General features: G+C 35.6%; 1 protein-coding gene across 4 annotated transcripts in view; it reads left to right on the top strand.

Moving 5' to 3' along the window:
* GABRA1 (gamma-aminobutyric acid type A receptor subunit alpha1) overlaps positions 1 to 21,454 on the top strand; it is a 60,887-nt gene that overhangs the window by 18,106 nt on the left and 21,327 nt on the right. For 2 of the 4 annotated variants that reach the window (XM_006927959.5, XM_019839343.3), the window contains exons 4-7: positions 2,444 to 2,511; positions 9,483 to 9,703; positions 11,963 to 12,045; positions 19,174 to 19,317. In XM_006927959.5, the coding sequence (XP_006928021.1) occupies positions 2,444 to 2,511; positions 9,483 to 9,703; positions 11,963 to 12,045; positions 19,174 to 19,317 (516 nt within the window). The remainder of the gene's footprint in view (positions 1 to 2,443; positions 2,512 to 9,482; positions 9,704 to 11,962; positions 12,046 to 19,173; positions 19,318 to 21,454) is intronic. The other 2 variants (XM_019839347.3, XM_019839350.3) reach the window with 1 other exon arrangement.

Genomic DNA, 21,454 nt, shown 5'->3' with positions numbered 1-21,454 from the left:
CCAAGCAGTTGCAAGTGTGCAGACAGGGGTTCATATATATTTCCTAAATGAACATGCATTTAATAGTGGATCTCTGCCACAAAAATAAAAATGAAAGAATGGGTATCATTTTAATTCTGGAGATGTCTCTCAGATCTATAAGGTATTCACTGTAAGTCTTACAGTTTATAATCTGCAGAGAATCAAAACTCAGCCTTAGAAACAAAATTGGGTTGAGCCATACAGTTAGAAAAATAAATAAAATAACAGGATGATCCAACTATTTCAAGACTTATGTAGAAAGAAAATACAGACATTAATTTTTCTCTTATCACACAATTTGGAGTGCTTTTAATTGCAAGAAATTAATCTGTAAATAATAAAGAAAATTATTTCCTATAAGGAGCATACCTGGTATTCAAAGAATTAGGATGCAAATATGCCCAATTCTATATTATCTGTTGTCTTTCTTTTTGTATTGTTTTCATGACAGTAAGTGCATATTTTGTCATATCAAAGAAAGTCCAAGTGATGGTTCCTTTGCTTGAACTAGAAAGGAAAATGCTGAAAGAGAAAGGCCAAAAATGAGCTCAATTAATAAAATAAATTCTAGTTTTTGTGAATAGATAGCATACATTTTTCTTTTTATTATTGTTTTAATTCGAAGTCAGGCCATGACATCCTAATAAAGTATGAGCTCTAGATGGAGTCTTAAGAAATAGCAGATGTTTAGGCTAAGGAAAAGAATTAGTCTAGTAAAAAATACTTTTGGAGGGGCGCCTGAGTGGCTCAGTCGGTTAAGCGTCCGACTTCGGCTCCAGGTCATCATCTCATGGTTCCCGAGTCCAAGCCCTGTGTGGGGCTCTGGGCTGACAGCTCAGAGCCTGGAACCCGCTTCAGATTCTGTGTCTCCTTCTGTCTGCCCCTCCACTGCTTGCAGTCTGTCTCTCGCATTGTCTCAAAATAAATAAACGTTTAAAAAAATTAAGAAAAAAATACTTATGGAAAGAGAGTGCAATAAAAAGAAAGAGATGTGTGCACTGGGAAAATAACTGCAGAAGGGGAGAGGATGGGGGCAGGTAGAAGAGGCAAATGATTATTGCAGCTTAGACGTTGCTGATGGCTGTGAAGGAACAGTGAAGGACAAGTGAAACACTTGCTGTAGAATGTTAACACTGATGTTGGAAATAAGTTCTAAATACATAGCTCTATTTTCTTTGTCTCAAACTATGTCCTCCATTTTGAAGTTTTTAAAGGGTAAATCCCAGATAATTCTTACATCAAGGGGTTCATTTAAGCATTTTGGAGCCAATGAAATTGTTAGCCAAAAAAAAAAAAAAAAGCATAGAAAGGAAAAAAAAAGAAATATTGGATTGGTTGTTGAAGGGATTATCTGTACCTCCAACTTAGATTATAATTTGTGGTACACATTATGTGTAGTATATAATAAGACCTTCTTGAGAGAAATTTATACTGAAAGTATTTACTGTTTGCAAGTGACTTGCTCAAAGATAAAATTCTTGATTTTCAAAAGAATTCATTATTGCATATATCAGATCACCTTCTTAATGTCCTACCTTTGAGATACAAATGTCTTGATAAATAAAATGAGTAGCTTAAGATACTGGGCCATTAGTTCTCAGAGCTACAGTTGAAAATGACAAAGCCACCTTTTTCATTCTCACCTCAAACAAATTGTGTCCTTATATGAAAGCAACATTTTTCAATTTTTGGGGGGAGGGGGTACTATTTCCTTCAAAATGTCTGTGTTGAGTTGTCACCTAACTACAATAAATATGTTTTGTTGGTTGATATATATGCCTCAGAGATTAGTAAATTAAAACCACATTGAACTTGAAATGGAATCTATTAAAGGAACTTTTTCTGTGCCAATATATGTCCTTCTTATCCTCAAAATTGAAAATATTTGTATAGGTTGTCAGAGTTTTCCCAGGGAGTAATTTGGATAGTTCAGTTATGATTTAGTGCCAGCAAGCAGTCATTTGTAAAACATACCCTTGAGTCCTTAAAGAGTTAATAAAGCTTGCTGCAGTATACTATATACTTCCCAAGAGTATCCTAAATACCTGGAGGATCTGGTGAGCTCTGTAAGAATGTTTAAGCTGAAATCATACCCATATGCTAATGTTGTTATGACAATGTGAAATGGCTTGGTATCATTTAGGAAAGTGTGTCCATTATTGAAGAATTCATTAAGCAGCCGCTGACTCCTCCATGGAGTCTGCCTCCCAAAGTGGCATATTTGGGCTGCATTCTCCATTGAAAAATATTAACTGTGAAATTTCATGTGTAAGCAGCAAATTATCAGGACTACACAGTGGACCAATTTTAGAAATAGCTAATCAAAGCCAATAAATTTCCCATTTGGGTGTGAGTATGTGGTGGTGAGATCTAATAAGGACTATTGATGGACATTCACTGTCCTAATTTCCTGCTTCATCAGAGCGTGTAACTGAAGTGAAGACTGACATCTTCGTCACCAGTTTCGGCCCTGTTTCAGACCATGATATGGTAAGTGACACTACATTTTTGGTTTTCTTGGTGTATTTTCTGAATTTAACTTTGGAAAGAAAAGTACAGACCAAGTATGTCGAAAATAACTTCAAATAGCTTGGCTGTATCTTTGTGTCTTTCCATAAGTGTAATATGTAATATATACTTACATATAATGTATAATATTAGCATAATAAGAATATATTAGACAGAGAAATAGTTAAAATAAAACACACTGGAGGGAAATGTTTAGCTTCACTGCAAAAGACATTCATTAAATTGTTACCAAGAAGGAAAATAAAACTAATACATACCTGTTCTTTCTTTCCCAACCCAATAAATTAACATGGATATCTCTTCTGTCTGATGGGAATTGGTAAATCAGTAGAGCTCTCAGGATGTTATGTAATATTTGTGAACTATAGAAGCCAAAAAAATCATAAAGAAGTCATGAAGACATATTGTTATGAATTTTTCAAAGATCTATTTGTTGAATATCATTTTTGAAATGCCTTTTTGTTGACACCATCTTTACATAAAAGTCCTCTCATTTCAGAGTAGTTCAGATGATTCAGAATAAAAATTACAGAAAGTATCAATTTAGACCAGCATTTCCCAAAGTGTGGAAGCTCACAGTTTGGCAGGGTAAAAGCTCTGATAAATCCTGAGGTAAGGAAACCTGTTTAACTACATTTAAGCTAGTGTTTTTCCAATCATATTTGCCTAAAACCTTTTATATGATACCTGTTGACATTCTGTGGACCCAGTACTCTGTGAGTCAAACACTGGGGAGTGCTGGCTCAGGATAATTACATATGTTAGATCTTAACACAGGTTAAGAAATGTACCAACTATGGCAATTAGAGTCAGCAGAACATAAGAGAGACAGCAGAGTAGTAGATAAGAATACAGATTTCTGAACCAGAACGCTGCCTGGGTTTATAATTCCAGCTTCTGCACTTATATTTTATATTGTTGTATTCTTGGAAGTTCCTTAATATCTCTTTGCCTCAGTTTCTTTACATGTAAGATGGGAGTAATGATAATACCTCATGGGGTTATCACAAATATTAAATGAATTCATACATCACAAGCACTTAAAAAAATCTTGCCTATAGGAAGCACTCAACAAATGTCAGCCATTATTACTATGCAAGAAATAGAGATATAAAAGTATCCACAATTGTGGATTTATTCCTTTGGCAACTTATTACAGTGGTTGGTTTGTAGACTACTTTATTGAAATGTTGTGTTCTACAATAGTTTTTGCTAAACTGATCACTCTCTGAGAACGTCTTGTGATTCTCCCATGTTGGAATTCTGTCTTACAACACTATTCTCTTATGCTACTACTCTAATTAAGAACATTTAAAAGATCACAGTCAGATTTAAGGTCAGATTTAAACTTCTCTGCCTGTATTTCATACAGTCCATAGATGATGCCACTACTCATCCTCTCTTGTTCCTAATGTTGACTATTTTAGTTATTTGCTTACATACTACTTTCTGTGAGGCAACACCACTGGGGGGTGAGTGAACTTGCCTAGGATTCAGGCTGGCTGAATTCAAATCTTACCACTACCAATATAACCTTGGTAAGTGAGTAAGCCTCAAAGTACTAAAATGGGTATACTATTGTAATTGCCCATCCTTATAAGATAGTTAGGAATTTTAAATGACCTATATAAAGTGTTCATAGACAGTGCTCAATAAATAATAGTTACTATTTTTGCCTCTGAACTCCTTATCATGCCATGTACCCTTCATGGAAATTCCCTCTATTTTGTACCCATCTAAATCCTATGTTTCTATAAAGGCCCAAATCAAAACCTAAAAGATTAATGAAAACTTTTTTTTACCAATCCAATAATGGATTAAGTTTCCCTTTCTGCATTCTAGTCACATTTACTGATGGTAAAATAACAACTTAGCTCTTGGTCTCATTTATAACAATGCTTTGTAAAGTTATTTCTCTTATATAAATGTCTTATTTTCTTCAAGTGATGCCAAGAAATATAAAGACACATTTGTTTCATATCCCTCACAGTATCAGTGCATCGCTGGGCTGCAGTATGTGTTGACTTACTACTTATTTAGTGATAGGTTTAGGAGTCTATATTGTCTTTAAAAAAATACAGTCTTATGGGACTCAATAAATAATTCCCTCTTTCCTATGTGAGTTCTGAGCCTTTTTAGAAATAAGGTAATAGAGTAAGGGGTTTGGAAAACGAGAATATCATCTTTATTACTAATGATGGTGGTACTGCAGGAGTGGCTTATAACTGCAGAAAAGTAGGTTTGCAGAGAGTAAACATCAGAATCAGCCAGATTACCACCTAGTTAACAGGCAACACTTTGGCCTCCCTCTGTTAAGGCATAGACTGTCTATGTAAAACTTCTAGCATAGAGAAACAGCCGAATTTATGAGTCTTATGGACAGCGCAGAGCAGGAAGAGGCTGAGATAGACAAGATTGATTTCTCCTTCGAAATTTACCCATCAAATTAAATTATTCTTCCTCCTCCCCTCCCTAAATAGAAGGGTATGAGGGAATGGGGAGCATTCAGAAGATTTTGCACTGCTGAAGCTCTCTTCTCATCAGAAACATTGAGAGGGGATGAAGCATTACAAACATCACACACTAATAATGATATTATTCCTCCTCCTCCTCATTATTATCATTATCATCATCATAATGAAAAATGAATATTCTCTATCTCTGGCATCTTTCATAATGCCTCACATAGAGTAGATGCCCAAAAGGAGTTGTTAAGGGACAGTGTTCAAGTAAAGGTATATGCAATCAAAAACTTCTCTTGAAAATATTTGATATACATTTGAGTCATCGGTTTAGATTGTGATTTAAGGAACCACAGTTGTTTGTTTGTTTGTTTGTTTGTCTGTTTTTGTCTTGGACTAAAGGTGCATGCATTAACCCTATGATTATCATGAGTTACTTTTCATACATGGCCTTTGTCATATATCAGATAGGAAGAAGGAACAGAGTGTCTAAGCCAGTTATACTTCTTATTGCCTAAAATTCCAGAACCAGACGATGTTTGAATTGTTCTGTCAAAGGACCAAATTAGTCAGGTCTACATCTGATATGCTAAGTGGCTAGTGGAAATTATACCTGGCCAATTCATTTGGGAAGATTACTTATTTAAACCACATTATGGGAGGGGCGCCTTGGTGGCTCAGTCAGTTAAGCGTGACTCTTGACTCCGGCTCAGGTCATGATAAGACAGTTCGGTTCGTGGGATCGAGCCCTGAACTGGGCTCTGCACTGATAGTGCTGAGCCTACTTCGGATTCTCTCTCTCTCTCTTCTCTCTCTGCCCCTCTTTTGCTCTCTCTCTTTCTCTTTCAAAATAAGTAAACAAACAAACAAACAAACAAAACTTTAAACCACATTATGGGAGAATTATGCATAAAGAGCAGTAAAGTATGATTTAGAGGCTATTAAAGTTAGAAGGCCAAATGAAAAAGCTATTTTTCAAGACCAGAAAAACTTCATAGTTTTTAAAATAAGAATTACTAAAATGTGTAATTAATAATAAACACTATTGAATGTTTATAATATGTGAGGCACCATGCTAACAGTTTTATAGATCATATTTCATCTAGTAACTCATACTGTGTATTTTACCTACGTATTATTATTATTATCCACATTTTCCAGAGGAGGAAAGTGACCTATCTAGGTAGCAACTTGAACTCAGGCTCTGTGTCCCTAGAGACTCTGCTGCTCCCAAGGCATCTGACTTCATCTGGAATAGAAAACAAAATTAGGACAACTCCTTAGCTTTATTTTAAAAACCATTAATTGGCAATCAAACAGCACATTCCCAGGGCACTAGGTTCTGACAGAAATATCTAGGCAGCACAATCACAGAGCCCTGTTTTCCATGGTGCTTAAAATGTACGAAGTCAGAGCACACACAGATGGTAATAGCTGGTGCGAGTGGGAACACTTCCACACAATATTTATTTAGAAACATATCGGATGTTTTATCCCAGTCTTCAGAATAAGACTCAAATTCTACAGGGACCACTGTATTGAACAGGGTCACTTGGAGAGACTTCACTTGGATGGTGGGGGCTGGAACACCGGACCTTGAACAGATTCTTCACCAGAGCTTCCTCTTTGTTCAGACGGCCTTTCTAGAGTCTTTTCTTGTGCCTTCTGATTTTTCTTTGCTTAGTTATGACCACCTCACTTTCCTCAGGTTTCCTATCCTGCCACCTGTCCAAACAAATAGCACTTTTTCATTCCCAGTGACATTGAACTCTAGTCTAAATCTGTGTTGATTAGAAATAAACAAAAAAAAAAAAAATTGGGAGACAAATAACTTCTAATGCTTACTGAGAACTTCCTATGTTTCAGACATTCTTGCAAGCTATTCACTTGCATTAACTCGCTTCTCACAATAGGCCAGTGAAATCAGTACTGCCATGATCCCCACTTTCTAGGTCAAAAACTGGAGTTTAGAAAGCCAAGAAAATGACCTAAAGTCATATATCTGGAAGACAGACAATTCAGTTCTAATTAGCAAGTTTGGAACTTATATCCAAAACCATCATGCTATGTATGGGTCTATTTCCTCTCTCTTGTTCCAGCTTCCTGAAGAAAGCTCTGGCCCATCCTGGCCTAATGAACTCTGACCCTGAGGGTTAGGTCATGCCAAGAGCCACCTGCCGCTCCCATGGCAACATTGCAGGGCCTTTCATAGAAAATGAGAAACCAAATATTTACACTCTTGATTAGATGGGTTTTGATCATTATCAAGTACTTTTATTTCAGTTTTCATTTCTACTTCGAACTGAAGGGAACATGGGAATCAAAGCTTATCCAGTTAATTTTCTGTGTGTGTGTGCCTGTTTGTGCCACCAGTACGGTATTTGAAGGGAGAATTTCATAAATGAATTTGGGCATTTCAATGTCTGCCATTAGCACAGGTAAGTAAAGCTGGTTGTAAACATGATAACTACGTAAAAAAAGCAATTTGGCAAGTTTTGACATAATTTTTTGGAATCATTGACTTTGGGATAGAGCTTGTTAAAGATTTGATAATAAATACATTTTAAGGTTTTTAAAATATTTAACATTTCATTTTCAAAGATCTCCTTGGAGTGAGTAAACAAGCAAAGTTGTTGGATTCATGGGAATATGGTCAGTTTAGGCATCCTTGAAATCTTGATTTACAAGTGACTATTCCCTCTACTGTTTGACAGGGTAAAGTAGTTCAGTTGGACAGAAAATAGAGCTTATGTGGCTGATTCCTGAGTAATAGAAATATCATCATTATCATGTCCCTATCTCATAAGCCTGTCTGTTGTCCAGAGATGAGAACAAACACAGCTCAGGGTAAATCCTTCCATTTGCTTTCAGGGTAAGCACTGCTACTCTGTATCACTTCCCCACATAGCCCATAGACTCCCTCCCCATTTCTCTCCTCATGGAAAATGCCTTTCCAAGCCCATCGCACTACATGAGTTTCCCTTACAGCATCCAAATCTAAACAGCTTCTCCCTCTGCTAAATTAAAAGATGCTTAACAAATGTTTCTTGGTGAGTAAATTCCTATGTCATGTATCTCAGTGCTTTTTCACCTCACACTTCCGGACACAGGAAAACCTAAGCAAAAATCAAGGTATTTTCTCTTGCCCACAAAAATAAACTGGCATTATGTCACACTTCCTTGTTGCTGTCTCAATCAGCATTTAACACTATGCCTGACACACTGTAAACTATGCAGTAATAATTGTTAGCTACTTGATCAGTAAGAGCTCAGCAATGCCAAACATGTGGCTGAAGCATAAACCTTTATTCAGTCTTTACCCAATCTTACTTAAACCTTGAGAAAGAGACAGGTGGTTAAATTCATGCACAAAATGTCTATACACAGACATTATATATTCTGCATGCTTTAAGATTATATGTATAAGATTAAAAACAACAACAACAACAACAACAACAACAACAACAACAACAGCTTTCTGATGCATTGAGGTTTAGGGGATTAAGAAAATGTACCATGATGTTTTCAAGTTAGTCTTTCTTCCAGTTTGGAGCAAGCTAAGATTAATGGAGAATGTGGTAATCTTTATTTCAAACCATTAAGTTCGAAATTTAGTGTCAGTGTAGCAAGTGCTGCAAGGAAGATGGATATTACCCTTTTCAATTTTAGGAGCTGGTAAGTCACATTGCTTGTTTTCAGATTAGCAGATGTTTGTCTCTGGGTATTGCCATAAGGAATGCTGTGTTTATTCAAATAAATAGATTCCCTGGCTGTGAATGATGATGAGCTTCACACATTTCTCATGTGTCTTATACACACATAATCTCACAAACACACACTCACACTCACCCGCGTATTCTGTATTTTTTTTTTTTTTTTTTTGGCAAAGATCCCAATTAACAGTGAAACAGATTCTTTATCCTCATAATGTTCTTTGTTGTGGAGAATTGAAAGCCATAGAAGCCACAGTGGATGATTTGAGATTGACTGAGATTTTCAGAAACTATGGAAGCACTGTCCCCACCCCCCCACCCCCACCCCCGCTCCAAATACTATGCTGGGTCTTCATAACTGGAATTAACCTAATTTAAATATTTTCCTGTATGTAGTAAACTCTAACATGAATTTTATTTTTTATGTGTACTGTATTCTGGTTTTTTTGAGTGCTGGTGTGGTGGAGCTGTAGGGAGTAGGACATGATTTTCCTTTCACATATCTCAGGAAATAATCAGTGGAAATTTTCTGACCAAGAAATATTTCAGGCATTTTAGGTGTTTTAAAAAATGGTTATGCCAGCCAATGATTCACCTGCCACCAATATGTACAGGCTACCACAAGTTTACTTCTGGAAACATCACCTAGCTCATATTTTGCTTCTAAAGTTACAGAAATTATGCATGGTCTGTGTAAGCTATTTGCATTGCAAAATATAGCTCAGTGTACTCTTTGCCATTTTCCAAAATTACCTAGGAATATACAATAGATGTATTTTTCCGTCAAAGCTGGAAGGATGAAAGATTAAAATTTAAAGGACCCATGACAGTTCTCCGGTTAAATAACCTAATGGCAAGTAAGATCTGGACTCCAGATACCTTTTTTCACAATGGAAAGAAGTCAGTGGCACACAACATGACCATGCCCAACAAACTCCTGAGGATCACAGAGGATGGTACCTTGTTGTATACCATGAGGTAAGGATGACTGTGTTCTGTTTGGGTCTCTTTCTGAACTTCTTTCTCTTCCATATATATGTGATCATGAAGCCAGTGGGCCATGGTAGAGTGTCTCGTTTCCTGTCTGCCCTATTCTACAACTTTAATAATTACTCTGTTGTGAGAAATAAATTGACTGAAATATTATGCAAGTATTGAGGTGTTAAATAAAATGATTAGATAAAATGGGAAAAAAATTATAATGTATACTAAGTGATATATCTCTCCAACATACTCTAATTCAGTATAAGGAAATTCTTCCCCTGCTATTAATCCCATATATTCCTGCATCCCAGTAAAGTCTAGATTAAATTTCTAGAAGCTATCTCAAAGTATATATCTGAAAGTTTTTCTACTTAAAAAAAGAGGGGGGAAAGGGAATAAAAGGAAGGGGAAAAATTAGGACAGCAGAAGGGTCTTAAAAACTATAGATTCATGTGAAGGTATACATTTAGAAGAATTTACAATGATACTATTATATATATATATATATATATATATATATATATATATATATATATATGTATGTATTTCTGCTTTATAAACATTTCCCTCATTTTGAGATTACTGAAAATCCAGCAGCTGGATACCATTCATTCATTCATGATTGAATGAAGGAAACATGAATCAAAAAAGTTGTGAATATTTTTAAAGAAAAAATGTTTAGAATACTGCTAATTCATGAGAAATTAAAAATTGTCCAGAACTCATTCTTAAGGGAAGCAGTGATTTCATACCCAAGTGACTTGTTAGAATGTTGTTTTTATAGATCTGAACAGTACTTGGTAATTCAGACTGTCCAATTATTCCTTTGTCATGAAAAGGTAACGGAGGCAAAATCCTGGACTTGACGGAGTTTGTTTAGCATGGGAATAGAGTGATATTTTGCTTTTGAAGAAAGCTGCCAGAATTCCTACCTTTTTATACAAAAATATCCAAATGGAAAAGAAAGAAAAATAAAATGCTTCAAGAGCCATTTTAGATGTTGGATTCAACTAGTAAACGTATAATAGGACTTAAAGAATGAAAAAAAAAATCTCACAAAAAAAAAAGAAAAGAAAAGAAAGAAAGAAAATAGAAGATCAGTGGACAGATGTGTTGAGACCTTTCCAGATCATCCAATAGGATCTATTTATAATTGAAACTTGAAATATTCTCCCCTTGTAAAATATCTTGTTTTTGAGCCTAAGTTTAGTATTTATTCCTCCAAGTTGGCACTCTTTTAGGGCAGGACTTGCATATCTGATAAGTTTACCAATTAATGATTTCTGATATATTCAGTTTTCTTCATCAATAACTAGACTGTATCTCCCATCTCATAAATTTCTCACCACCTTTGCTAATATGTTATCACTTTCCTTAATAGTTTAATTTTAAAATGTGAGTTTAATCATTAATTTACCCATTTCATATTTGCTTCAGTCAGTATTATAATCACTTAATGAGTTTACTGGCTTTAAAGCCATTGTGACCACATTTCTTGAGCTACTTAATAATATGGGTAAATATATTTTATAAAAACCATAAATCCCTTCATAATTCCCACCAAACAAGATCAAACATATTTCAGTGAAATTTTTTCTTTACCCTTTTTCAAACATAAATAGAATTCATATTCTCTGAAGATAGGAACTAAAGAGAAGCACAGCAGAGTCCTGGCTTCCATTAGTCAGTAGATTTGTAAAGAAAATGAAATGGTTGGAATATAGTGAGATCACATGCAAAATCTCAAGGAGACTCTATGTTATTGTCAATCTCACAAAGCCTGCAGACATTTCCTCCTTTACCTACTCCTTTGTTGGTTTATGCATTTGGTGCTTTTTTGGGAAGGAGATGGAAGGAGATAGGGAGAGCTGCACTGAGGAGAGAAAGCATTCTCTTCTCTTCCTCACCACCCATGTCTTCTCCACCAAGTCTTATACCAGCATTTATTTGCTTACATTTAATTTTAGTCTCCAAATATTTGCTGGGTTTAATGGATGAGGTGATGATCCTTGTCTTGGGAAACAGTAACAATTCTTGCTCATCATACAAAATCTGGTGTCATCCAGTCATTGTTGTAAATAATTCCTTTTAGATCTTTTCATTAATAGCTCAGAATAGTGCTGCAGTTTGTGTGGGCCTCTCTTGCTTTGTTAATATATTTGCTATAGTTAGTAACACACCATTTGTACTTATCAGAAAGTATCTAATCTATAGGGCTCTTGTTTATTTCTGCTGTTTTCTTTAATTGATAAGGCTGACAGTGAGAGCTGAGTGTCCAATGCATTTAGAGGACTTCCCTATGGATGCCCATGCCTGCCCACTAAAATTTGGAAGCTGTGAGTAAATTTCTTTTAATTTTTATTTATTCTTATGAGAGACCTACATCTTTAGTAAAGAAAGCTGCAGTTAATAATGTCTGTTAGAAATGTAAAGAGCATGAAGAAAGTTTAAGTAGCTATTTGCTGCAAGTACTTTCTATAAGTAATAATCTTTTATTTCATTTTTAATGTTATTTCAGGAAGACATTATTCCCTATCTCCTCAATGAGAAAGAATGGATTTAATTAATTAGAAAAATTCTACTTTTGTTAAAGTTGTATTAATAGAAAAACAAGAGGAGTATGGATGTTTTTACCCCATATATAATATCTTCCTTCCAATAAATGGAGATCATTATGTTTATTTTGCATCATTGATGACATTTGTTTAACCTTAAGAATATTGCAAGTTGTGGGGCACCTGGGTGACTCAGTTCGTTAAGCATTCGACTTCAGCTTGGGTCATGATCTCACAGTTTGTGAGTTTGAGCCCTGCGTTGGGTTCTGTGCTGACAGTTCAGAGCCTGGAGACTGCTTTGGATTCTGTGTCTCTATGTCTCTGCCCCTCCCCTGCTCTCTCTCTCTCTCTCTCTCTCTCTCAAAAATAAACATTAAAAAATTTTTAAAAATAATATTGCACATTGTTTATCAGATAGAAATATTGGTAGGTGGCAGCAACAGATGGTACTTTTTTCTTAATAATGAAGCCTACACCAAAAAAAAAAAAATATATTGCCAGAAAAGAACTTACCCTAATCATAGTCTTTAGAAGACTTCTAGGTCTGTTTGGATATACCATGAAATCCATGTGTCTATTAATGCTTTTGGAGGTATCCTAGATACCTTTATGATAATTGTCTGGGCTTCTGCTATTTGAAAATATGCAGGCACACATCAGAGGAGCCAAGAGAACCTTGGCCAATGGAGTCAGGTTCTCTGGTCCTCCTTTATCCTTCTGCTTTGAATAGCACACACGCAGAAAGTGAGTGAGACCAGTGTATTCCTGGTTTCCTGCAGGAGAGTTACTTACAAATACTGAGTCAACTGCTGGACTACCTAACCAGCTTTCTGTTCCCACTAGACAGACAGTCTAAGCAACTATTTTGGTGAAGATATGATTCATAGAAAAAAAAATAGGGGTAGTGTAGGAAGACAGCAAGCAAAGAAAATAGCAAAGGGCCTTCAGGCTCCTAGCAGCACTCCTCATGGAGAGACAAGTGTCTCTATTTATAAATCTAATTCCCTACTGAAACCCAAGGACAAACTACTTAAAAAATTGTCAGCCAAATAGGCCTTTGGTGGTAACCCTCCCCTTCCCACTCTTTCCCCAATTTAATGTATATTCTATGTTATGGACTACTATGTTTTCTCTTGGTTACCACTTTCATTTTTAACAATAATATGATGTTTTATGTGTTACTTGTATGTCAGATAGTATATTAAACATTTGAATATGTATCAGTTCATCTAATCCACAAAATAATCTTATAGTTAGGAAAATCATTCATTATAGTTTTCCTGGGACTATACTTATTTTATGCCTAATATCATGGCATAACTACTAATAGTGCCCCCTTTTACCTTCAGAAATACCTTGTCTTGGACAATAAATTACTTGTTTAGTATATTAGTCAGGAATGTTTTCAAGCAGTTTGTATAGCTGAAAAAATAGTTTATATTTTTATATGAGATGAATTAAGGTAAGTGATTGTTGGTTGATTATTGGTTAGTCAGCATCTCAACAAGGATGATGTTTTTTTTTGTTTGTTTGTTTGTTTTTTTATTTTTTTTTTTTCAACGTTTATTTATTTTTGGGACAGAGAGAGACAGAGCATGAATGGGGGAGGGGCAGAGAGAGGGAGACACAGAATCGGAAACAGGCTCCAGGCTCCGAGCCATCAGCCCAGAGCCCGATGCGGGGCTCGAACTCACAGACTGCGAGATCGTGACCTGGCTGAAGTCGGACGCTTAACCGACTGTGCCACCCAGGCACCCCAAGGATGATGTTTTAAGATGCCCTTAGATGTTCTTCCTGATCACAAAATGGCTGCCGCAACTCTAGTCATTGCATCTGCTTTAAAAACAAAGAACAGTGGACAAAGAAGAAAGAACTAGCACCTGTATCAAAAAGATAAAAGCTTTCCCTAAAATCTTAGCAGGCATTTGCTTACATCTCATTAATCAAAGATGTGTCCCATTGCCCATGCTAACTGCAAATTAGGCTGGGAAGAAATATTCTTAAGTAGGCACATTGTCAGCCTACTTAAGAAGAAAATAGGAGGCATTTTAGGAAGGGAGAAATGGATAGTGAGTAGAAAACAAATAGTGTCTTGTGTAAGAAAAATAAAAATCTGTTTTCCACCTCAGAGCCTTTTTACATACTCTTTTCTCTATTTGGGTTACTCTTCCCTTGGTTCTTAATGGGACTGGCTTCTTTTATTTTTCCACTTCTCAGTATAAATGACATTTCCTAGGGCCTTCCCTAATGACCTTATCTAAATTTACATACAGTCCTGCCAGTCTTCTTGATTACAATACATATTTAATTTAGATGTATTACAGCAATAATTATTAGTTTTATTTATTGGTTGACATTTTTATTGTCTGGGGACTGTAAACTCCATTAGAGCACAGTCTATTTTTTTTTCAGCATTTCCTAGCACAGAGCCTGATATAATGGAGACATTCAGTAAATATTTATTGAATGGATAAAAATTATAACAATCAGGTTTAAAATGCCCCTTCAATGTTTAAGTCTCAGAAAAGATAGCCAATTTAAGGCCTGTGGGGAATTAAAGAAACAGAAAAGACTTGACACTGAAAGGTAAGCATTGGAGCTCAGTGGGAGAGCACCATGACTAATTACTGTTGCCTGCCATTGGCTTGAGAAGCCGCGGTGGTTGATTTATTGTATGGTTAGTTCTCTGACCTGGCCTAGTCAGCACACTTCTGAAATGAAGAAACTGAGGCAAAAGTGTGCTAAAATTGCTTTGACCCAGTTTTTGAAGCAAATGTCTTGCCAAAATGTCAGAGAAGAGAATAAGCAAGAGATAGGATAGAGGATTTGGTAATAATTTAGTAGAACACTAAGTAATCTATGTCTATGAAGCATCCAGGGCAACCTCATCCATATGTTGATAAGAACTAAGCTCAGAAAAGCAGATGTTTTTCCTTACCACTCTCCATTAGACCCTGATTGTCAGTGTTACGTCCCCTTTTTTGCTTATTGGGGATAGAGCCCTCTTCATAAGGCCAGATGACCAGAAGACAACATGCATGCTCCAGCTGACATCTTTTAACTGCATTTTGAGGAAAATATAAATGGGGCTTTGATACTAAAAGAAGAGACTCAGGGCTGGCTGGGTGGCTTAGTTGGTTGAGCTTCTGACTTCAGCTCAGATCATGATCTCATGGTTGATGAGCTCGAGCCCCACGTCAGGCTTTGCATTGTCAGCTCAGAGCCCAGTTTGGATCCTCTGCCCCCGCCCCCCCCCCCCCCGCCCTTCCACTGCTTGCACTCTCTCTGTCTCTCTCAAATATAAATAAACCTTTAAAAAATTAAAATAAGAGATTCAGGTTATATTCTGAAAAGAATATCTAAGCAAGTGCTAGATCTAGAAAGGACTTGATAAGTGATGGTTCCCTGACTATCAAGCACAGTGCTTTGTAAATAAGGACAGCGGGATAAGTAGGAATGTAAGTGAATTCTGAACAACAAATAACTTTAGAAATTATTCAGTGCACCTGCTTCATACAAATGGAGAGGTGAAGGCTCCTAAATGTAAAGTGATAGTGTCTATAAGTAGCTGCTCTTCTGATACCAAGTCTATGCTTCCAGTGCTGTAGCCCCAGAAAGTTCTTTCATAACCCCAACCAAAACTTTTTGTCTTATATTTTAAATTTTTCTTAGGTAATCTGCTCATTTATTTGAAATCTGAGCTTAACATTTTGACTAAATAGCTGAAGGTTCTCTTTAAGCTTCTTTTCTCTTTGCTGAATAGTCTCAAAGGAAGGAAGTTTTCATAGACCTACTTTCTACTAGATACTGAAATGAAGAAATAAGGTATATTACCTATTATGATGCCTTATGTATATCTGTCTTTTACATCTTAAAATGCCATTTTTAAAATTTTTATTAAATTCCAGTTAGTTAGCATACAGTGTAATGTATTCAGGTGTACAATATAGTCATTCCACACTTCCATAAAACACTCGGTGCTCCTCACAGTGGCCTCCTTAATCCCCATCATCCATTTCACCATGTGGATCTACTCTGCATTTTGGGAGATTTCCACTGAGAGACATGAACAATAAGTAATCTCCACTTTCACAACAATGTCATGTTTATTGTAGATTTTGTGCACAATGGAGTTTCTAAGAAGTTGCAAGAATCAGACATGGAATTATATGACATGAGAAGTCAATGGTAACAGATCTTTTCCTCTAAAATTATATTAGTAGCCCATTGGCAACACATGATGAGGTACAAAAAAATAGGGAGTCCAGGCACTGTTGCTAATGCTAGTGTAATACAGTAGCAATAGTTTTTTTTATTAGTTATGAAATGACAGAAAGTGTATAATTGGTTTCATCCCTAATTACTTGACCAACAAGTATCCTTACTTGGATTTTAAGCATCTAATATACAGTTTTTGCCTAGAATATCTTTATCAATAGCACTGGAGTAGAATGGATGTCATCCTATGCTCTTACTTCGGTTTTCCCACTATACAGCTATGCACCCTTAAACAAGTCATTCACAGTTTCTGTGCTTCGGTCTATCATCTATAAAATGAGATAAGCTATATCACCTCTAAAGTCCTTCCATATTAACAATCAATGATTCTTTGTTATCATAAACTTGATATGTCTTCTTAGATAAGGCCCATTAAAAAATTTTATCACGATCAGAAAAATATTTTACTGAATATAGGTACCTACAAATTGTAAGCAATATGGTTCTCAAACTAATGTGCTCTGCACTCTTTGAGGGATTTTATAAAAATAAATCATGTTTCAGATGCTATTAACAAATGCAATCCTCCTCTCTAACAAATGCAATGCTAAAATGATTCAAAACATTTTTAAGTCAATGAGATGTGTTAACTCAATGGTAGGAATTATTTCACAATGCATATGTATATCAAATCCTCATATTGTACACTTTAAATGTCTTACATTTTTGTCAATTATACCTTAATAAAGCTGTGAATAAATACACACACACATATATACGTACATATATACGTACATACATACAAGACTAGTGCCATGAAAAAAGTCAATGAGGACAGCCACAATTAAAAAAGAAAAATCAGTGAGAACAGATTCCAAAACTATTCATTTATCAGTCTTACATATTTATGAAAGAAGCAATAAACACTAAATTAATTTCTAGTATATTCTCTCAAACTCCTGGAAAATTTGATAAAAAATATACTTGAACTTGACTATCAATCTGTCCAGAAGTAATGCTGGAGCAGATGGGGTACCCATGTAAAATTAGGAGAATACTAATACTAATATTGACTGCACCTTCTGCAAAACTCATCCCAGAGACAGAACAAAGCTTTTGTTCAGAGAATGAGGGCACGGCTCGCATCTTTTTTATGGCAGCTTCACGTGTGTGTAAAAATGCAGTGATCACTTCATATCTCATAATATTTGAGTTTGGACAAATAAAGATTTGAAAAAAAACACACCCAAGTTTGGTTACCTTGGGATGGGAGGGGATGGGTAAGGCAGGGATGCATTATGACTTTTATGGGCTCTGGGCATGTTTGCCTTTTTTGAACAATTCCTCAAAAAATGTATATTAAAACTATACTTTGATTTATAATTTTATATTTTTAACTTTTATATTTGAAGGCTATATTTGTATAAAGATTAATAAAACCCAAATGGGATCACTTTTTTTCTGATTTTAAAAGAAATTAAAACATTATTTGTCCACCTGAAGGTATTGTGGACTCCGGGCATTTTGTCTACCGTGCCTAATGCAGAAATTGGGTAAGGGATAAAGCTTTTACAGTAAAGCCAACTTTTGCCAACATATCTGCCTCTCAATCACCCTGGAACCTTTGCTTTTGCTAATCTAATAGTCTTTTAATGTTTAATATCACTCTACATCTCAAGAGAGGAAAGTGTGTACTATCTTTCCACCCTATGTATAGTGGGTGTCTGTGACCACCAGAAAAACTATGGAATCTCTTCTTCTTCTCACTTATTCTGTACAATTCTTCCCCCCAACTTTCCTGAGTAATGAATCAGGATTTTGACCTAGCTTCTCATATAGAAGGATGACTAGGTTAAAACTGATATGGTAAATGAAAACAATTGAGAAGTGTAATGACCTAAATGGTGTCACTCATCAACATCATCATTGTCATAGTAAATATCTATTAAAAGGAGAATTAATGTAAAAAGAAGTAAAATCAGACTTCCTTTAGAAACAGATGTTCAGTAAAATTTCCAGTGTTACTTTTTACATTTATCATGACCTTCTGCTGGCCAGACATAATCTGGACCCAGGCTACTACCTCTAGCCTTATGTCATCTCATATGGACTTCAGCTCTGCCCATATTGGTATTCCTGTTCTTACTCAAATATATCATGCTTTTACCTGCACCAGAGGAAAAAAAAATGTTCATTTATCTATCAAACTCTTCCCCAAGACTTATATAGCCTACTCTCATTTCTGTCATGCATATAATTGTCATTTCCACAATGACCCTCTCTGAGTCTTTCACCTAAAATAAGTGCATTCTCTACCCTCTTACCTATTGTGAATGGTTTTATTGCATTTAACACTACTTGAAGTTATATGTTTACTAGCTTATCTGTTTTTGTCCCCATTACTGTCACAGCGGTAGGGAACCTTGTTAGTTATGTTCAGTAGCATATTTTCAGTAAGGCACTTTGTCTTTTGTAGATGCTTAATAACCATTTGTTGTAAGAGTGAACAGATGACTGAACAAATCAGGAAAATGTGTTTTAGTGTTCTAAACTAAGGGATATGGGCTCTCCTTTCCTGGCCTGCCCTCTGCAACCATGCAATAGAAAATATGAAACTGATAGGACTCACCAAATAATTAGGAGAATGAAAGTAGCATAACACATGGGCCATGTACCCTTCTTTCCTTTCAGATGCCTATACCAGAGCAGAAGTTGTTTATGAGTGGACCAGAGAGCCAGCACGCTCAGTGGTTGTAGCAGAAGATGGATCACGCCTAAATCAGTATGACCTTCTTGGGCAAACAGTAGATTCTGGAATTGTTCAATCTAGTACAGGTAAGTGCCATTTGATTATTCCAGATATTTCAGAAGAAATATAAGCAGTTTTTGTGAGAATGTGAGAATTCAGTAAGGTCTTCAATAACACATATAGAAACAAGAAATTCTGCTAAACCAGGACCAATTAAGCGAGTTTATAGTATACACTCTACAGAGTTTTGCCCTTGGATTCAGCATTTAACGTCTTTTGGCCTCTGTTTCTTTGTTGGCAAAATAAGGTACTGGTTCTATGTGATCAGGGTAGCAGAGTATTTAGGAATGTGAACTTCTGGGGAAGAATGTATGGATTAAATTCTTACTCCTACCTTACCTGATGATTGTGGAAGAAATAAATTAAATCCATAAAGAGTGCTTATGATATTTTCTGGCACATAAAAAATCTTTTTTTAAAATTTTTTTAATGTTTACTTATTTTTTGAGAGACAGAGAGAGACAGAGCATGAGTGGGGGAGGGGCAGAAAGAGAGGGAGACCCAGAATCTGAAGCAGGCTCCAGACCCTGAGCTGTCAGCACATAGCCCGATACGGGGCTCAAACTCACAAACCACAAGATCATGACCTGAGCTGACGTCAGACTCTTAACCAACTGAGCCACCCAGGTGCCCCATGAAAAAATTCTTAATAGGTGTTAGCTATTAATATCATCTACGCCCAATTTATTGCCATGATTCGATGAATCTTCGTGCATTTGTAGCAGTGACCTCTACACATATGATACCAAAAGTCAATTTCTTCAACATAAACCTATCCATTCATGTCTCCAGCGATGGATCTTCCACAGCTAAATTCCACAGAAACATAATTACATTACTGACCACTTCACTTTGGAATTAAAAGTAGGTGAGGTACCATTCTTCTTAGTATTGTAACTGCTTTACCAACAGAATACTGAGAACTAGATCAGATAACTATTAAGCAGCTGGACCCAAAACTTTAAACTTTTAAAGTTGCTTCAAGAAATTAAGAGTTTAGTTATATAAATATCCATTTTATGACTAAATGTAATGTGATCATCAGGCTGGAAAATTATAAAGTTTGGATTTTAACCCTCCCTCAATCCTAATACTTTTAGTTATGCTCAACTATTGAAGACTTAACAAGTTTATAGTTGTCTTTAAAATTTTAAATTAGTTCATTCACTTTGATTTGTAATTTCTAAAAAATGCAATTTGGTAATATGTAAGGGTAGAAGTGCTGATTTTCTAAGAAAAATTTCTTCCTTATGTTTCAGGCTTTATATTAGGACCCTGATAATTCTAACATGTTCATGTAATAGGTCAATATATCTTATTCTGGTTATTGGAAAATTCCTGCTTAATGGTATCTGCCTTTTGCTTACTTTATAGAAACCATGGCTAATCTGTAAATTCAAATGTTTATGTTTCTTGTTTTGAAAAATGGAGAAAATTGCTCCTCAGTTTTGCCAACATTAAAAATACATGTGGCATAGTATAAAGTTTTCAACTTTGCAGTGAGAAATAGGTAGACTCAAATCTTGGTCCTGCCACATAGAAGCCTGGTGACTTTGGGAAAGTCCTGTATCCAATTAGAAACTCTGGTGTCTTCTAAGAAGTGGTGATTCTATAATTTTGCATTAAAGATGAGATAATATAAAACATTAAACAGAGTGCTACATATAGTAAATACTCAAAATGGTATGTAGTAGTTATTGCTATAGTCTTGAAGATATTCCATAACATGGAAAATAGTGAAAATGTTTTTTTCTTCACAAGTGAGAAAACATACTAAAATGAGCAGTGTTTACTTTTAAAAATCGAATGCTATTTGGATATTGTGGCAGGCACTGGAGAGTCGATGACAGACAAGGCAGAGATCTTGCTGTCATGGAATGTGAAATCTAAAGGAAGACAAACATATAAACTATAATTATCAAAATGGGTGGTAAGTGCCGTGATTAACATTTTGTGAGGGCAGGGACCATATCTGTCTTCTGTATCCCTATTATTTACTATAGTAGCTAAAACAGAGGAGACACTAAATATTTTGAATTAATGAATAAAAAAAGAAATGTATCCAGCCTAGAATAATCAAGGAAGAGTAACTGCAGGGGTTGACTTTCATGTTGTTAATTTGTATTTATTGGAAACCAAATAATCAGTATTTTAAGCCCAGAA

The sequence above is a fragment of the Felis catus genome, chromosome A1, assembly GCF_018350175.1.
Source record: "Felis catus isolate Fca126 chromosome A1, F.catus_Fca126_mat1.0, whole genome shotgun sequence".
Classification (NCBI taxonomy): domain Eukaryota; kingdom Metazoa; phylum Chordata; class Mammalia; order Carnivora; family Felidae; genus Felis; species Felis catus.
The sequence above is the reverse complement of the archived record's forward strand: the minus strand, read 5'-3'. Positions and strand labels throughout refer to the sequence as shown.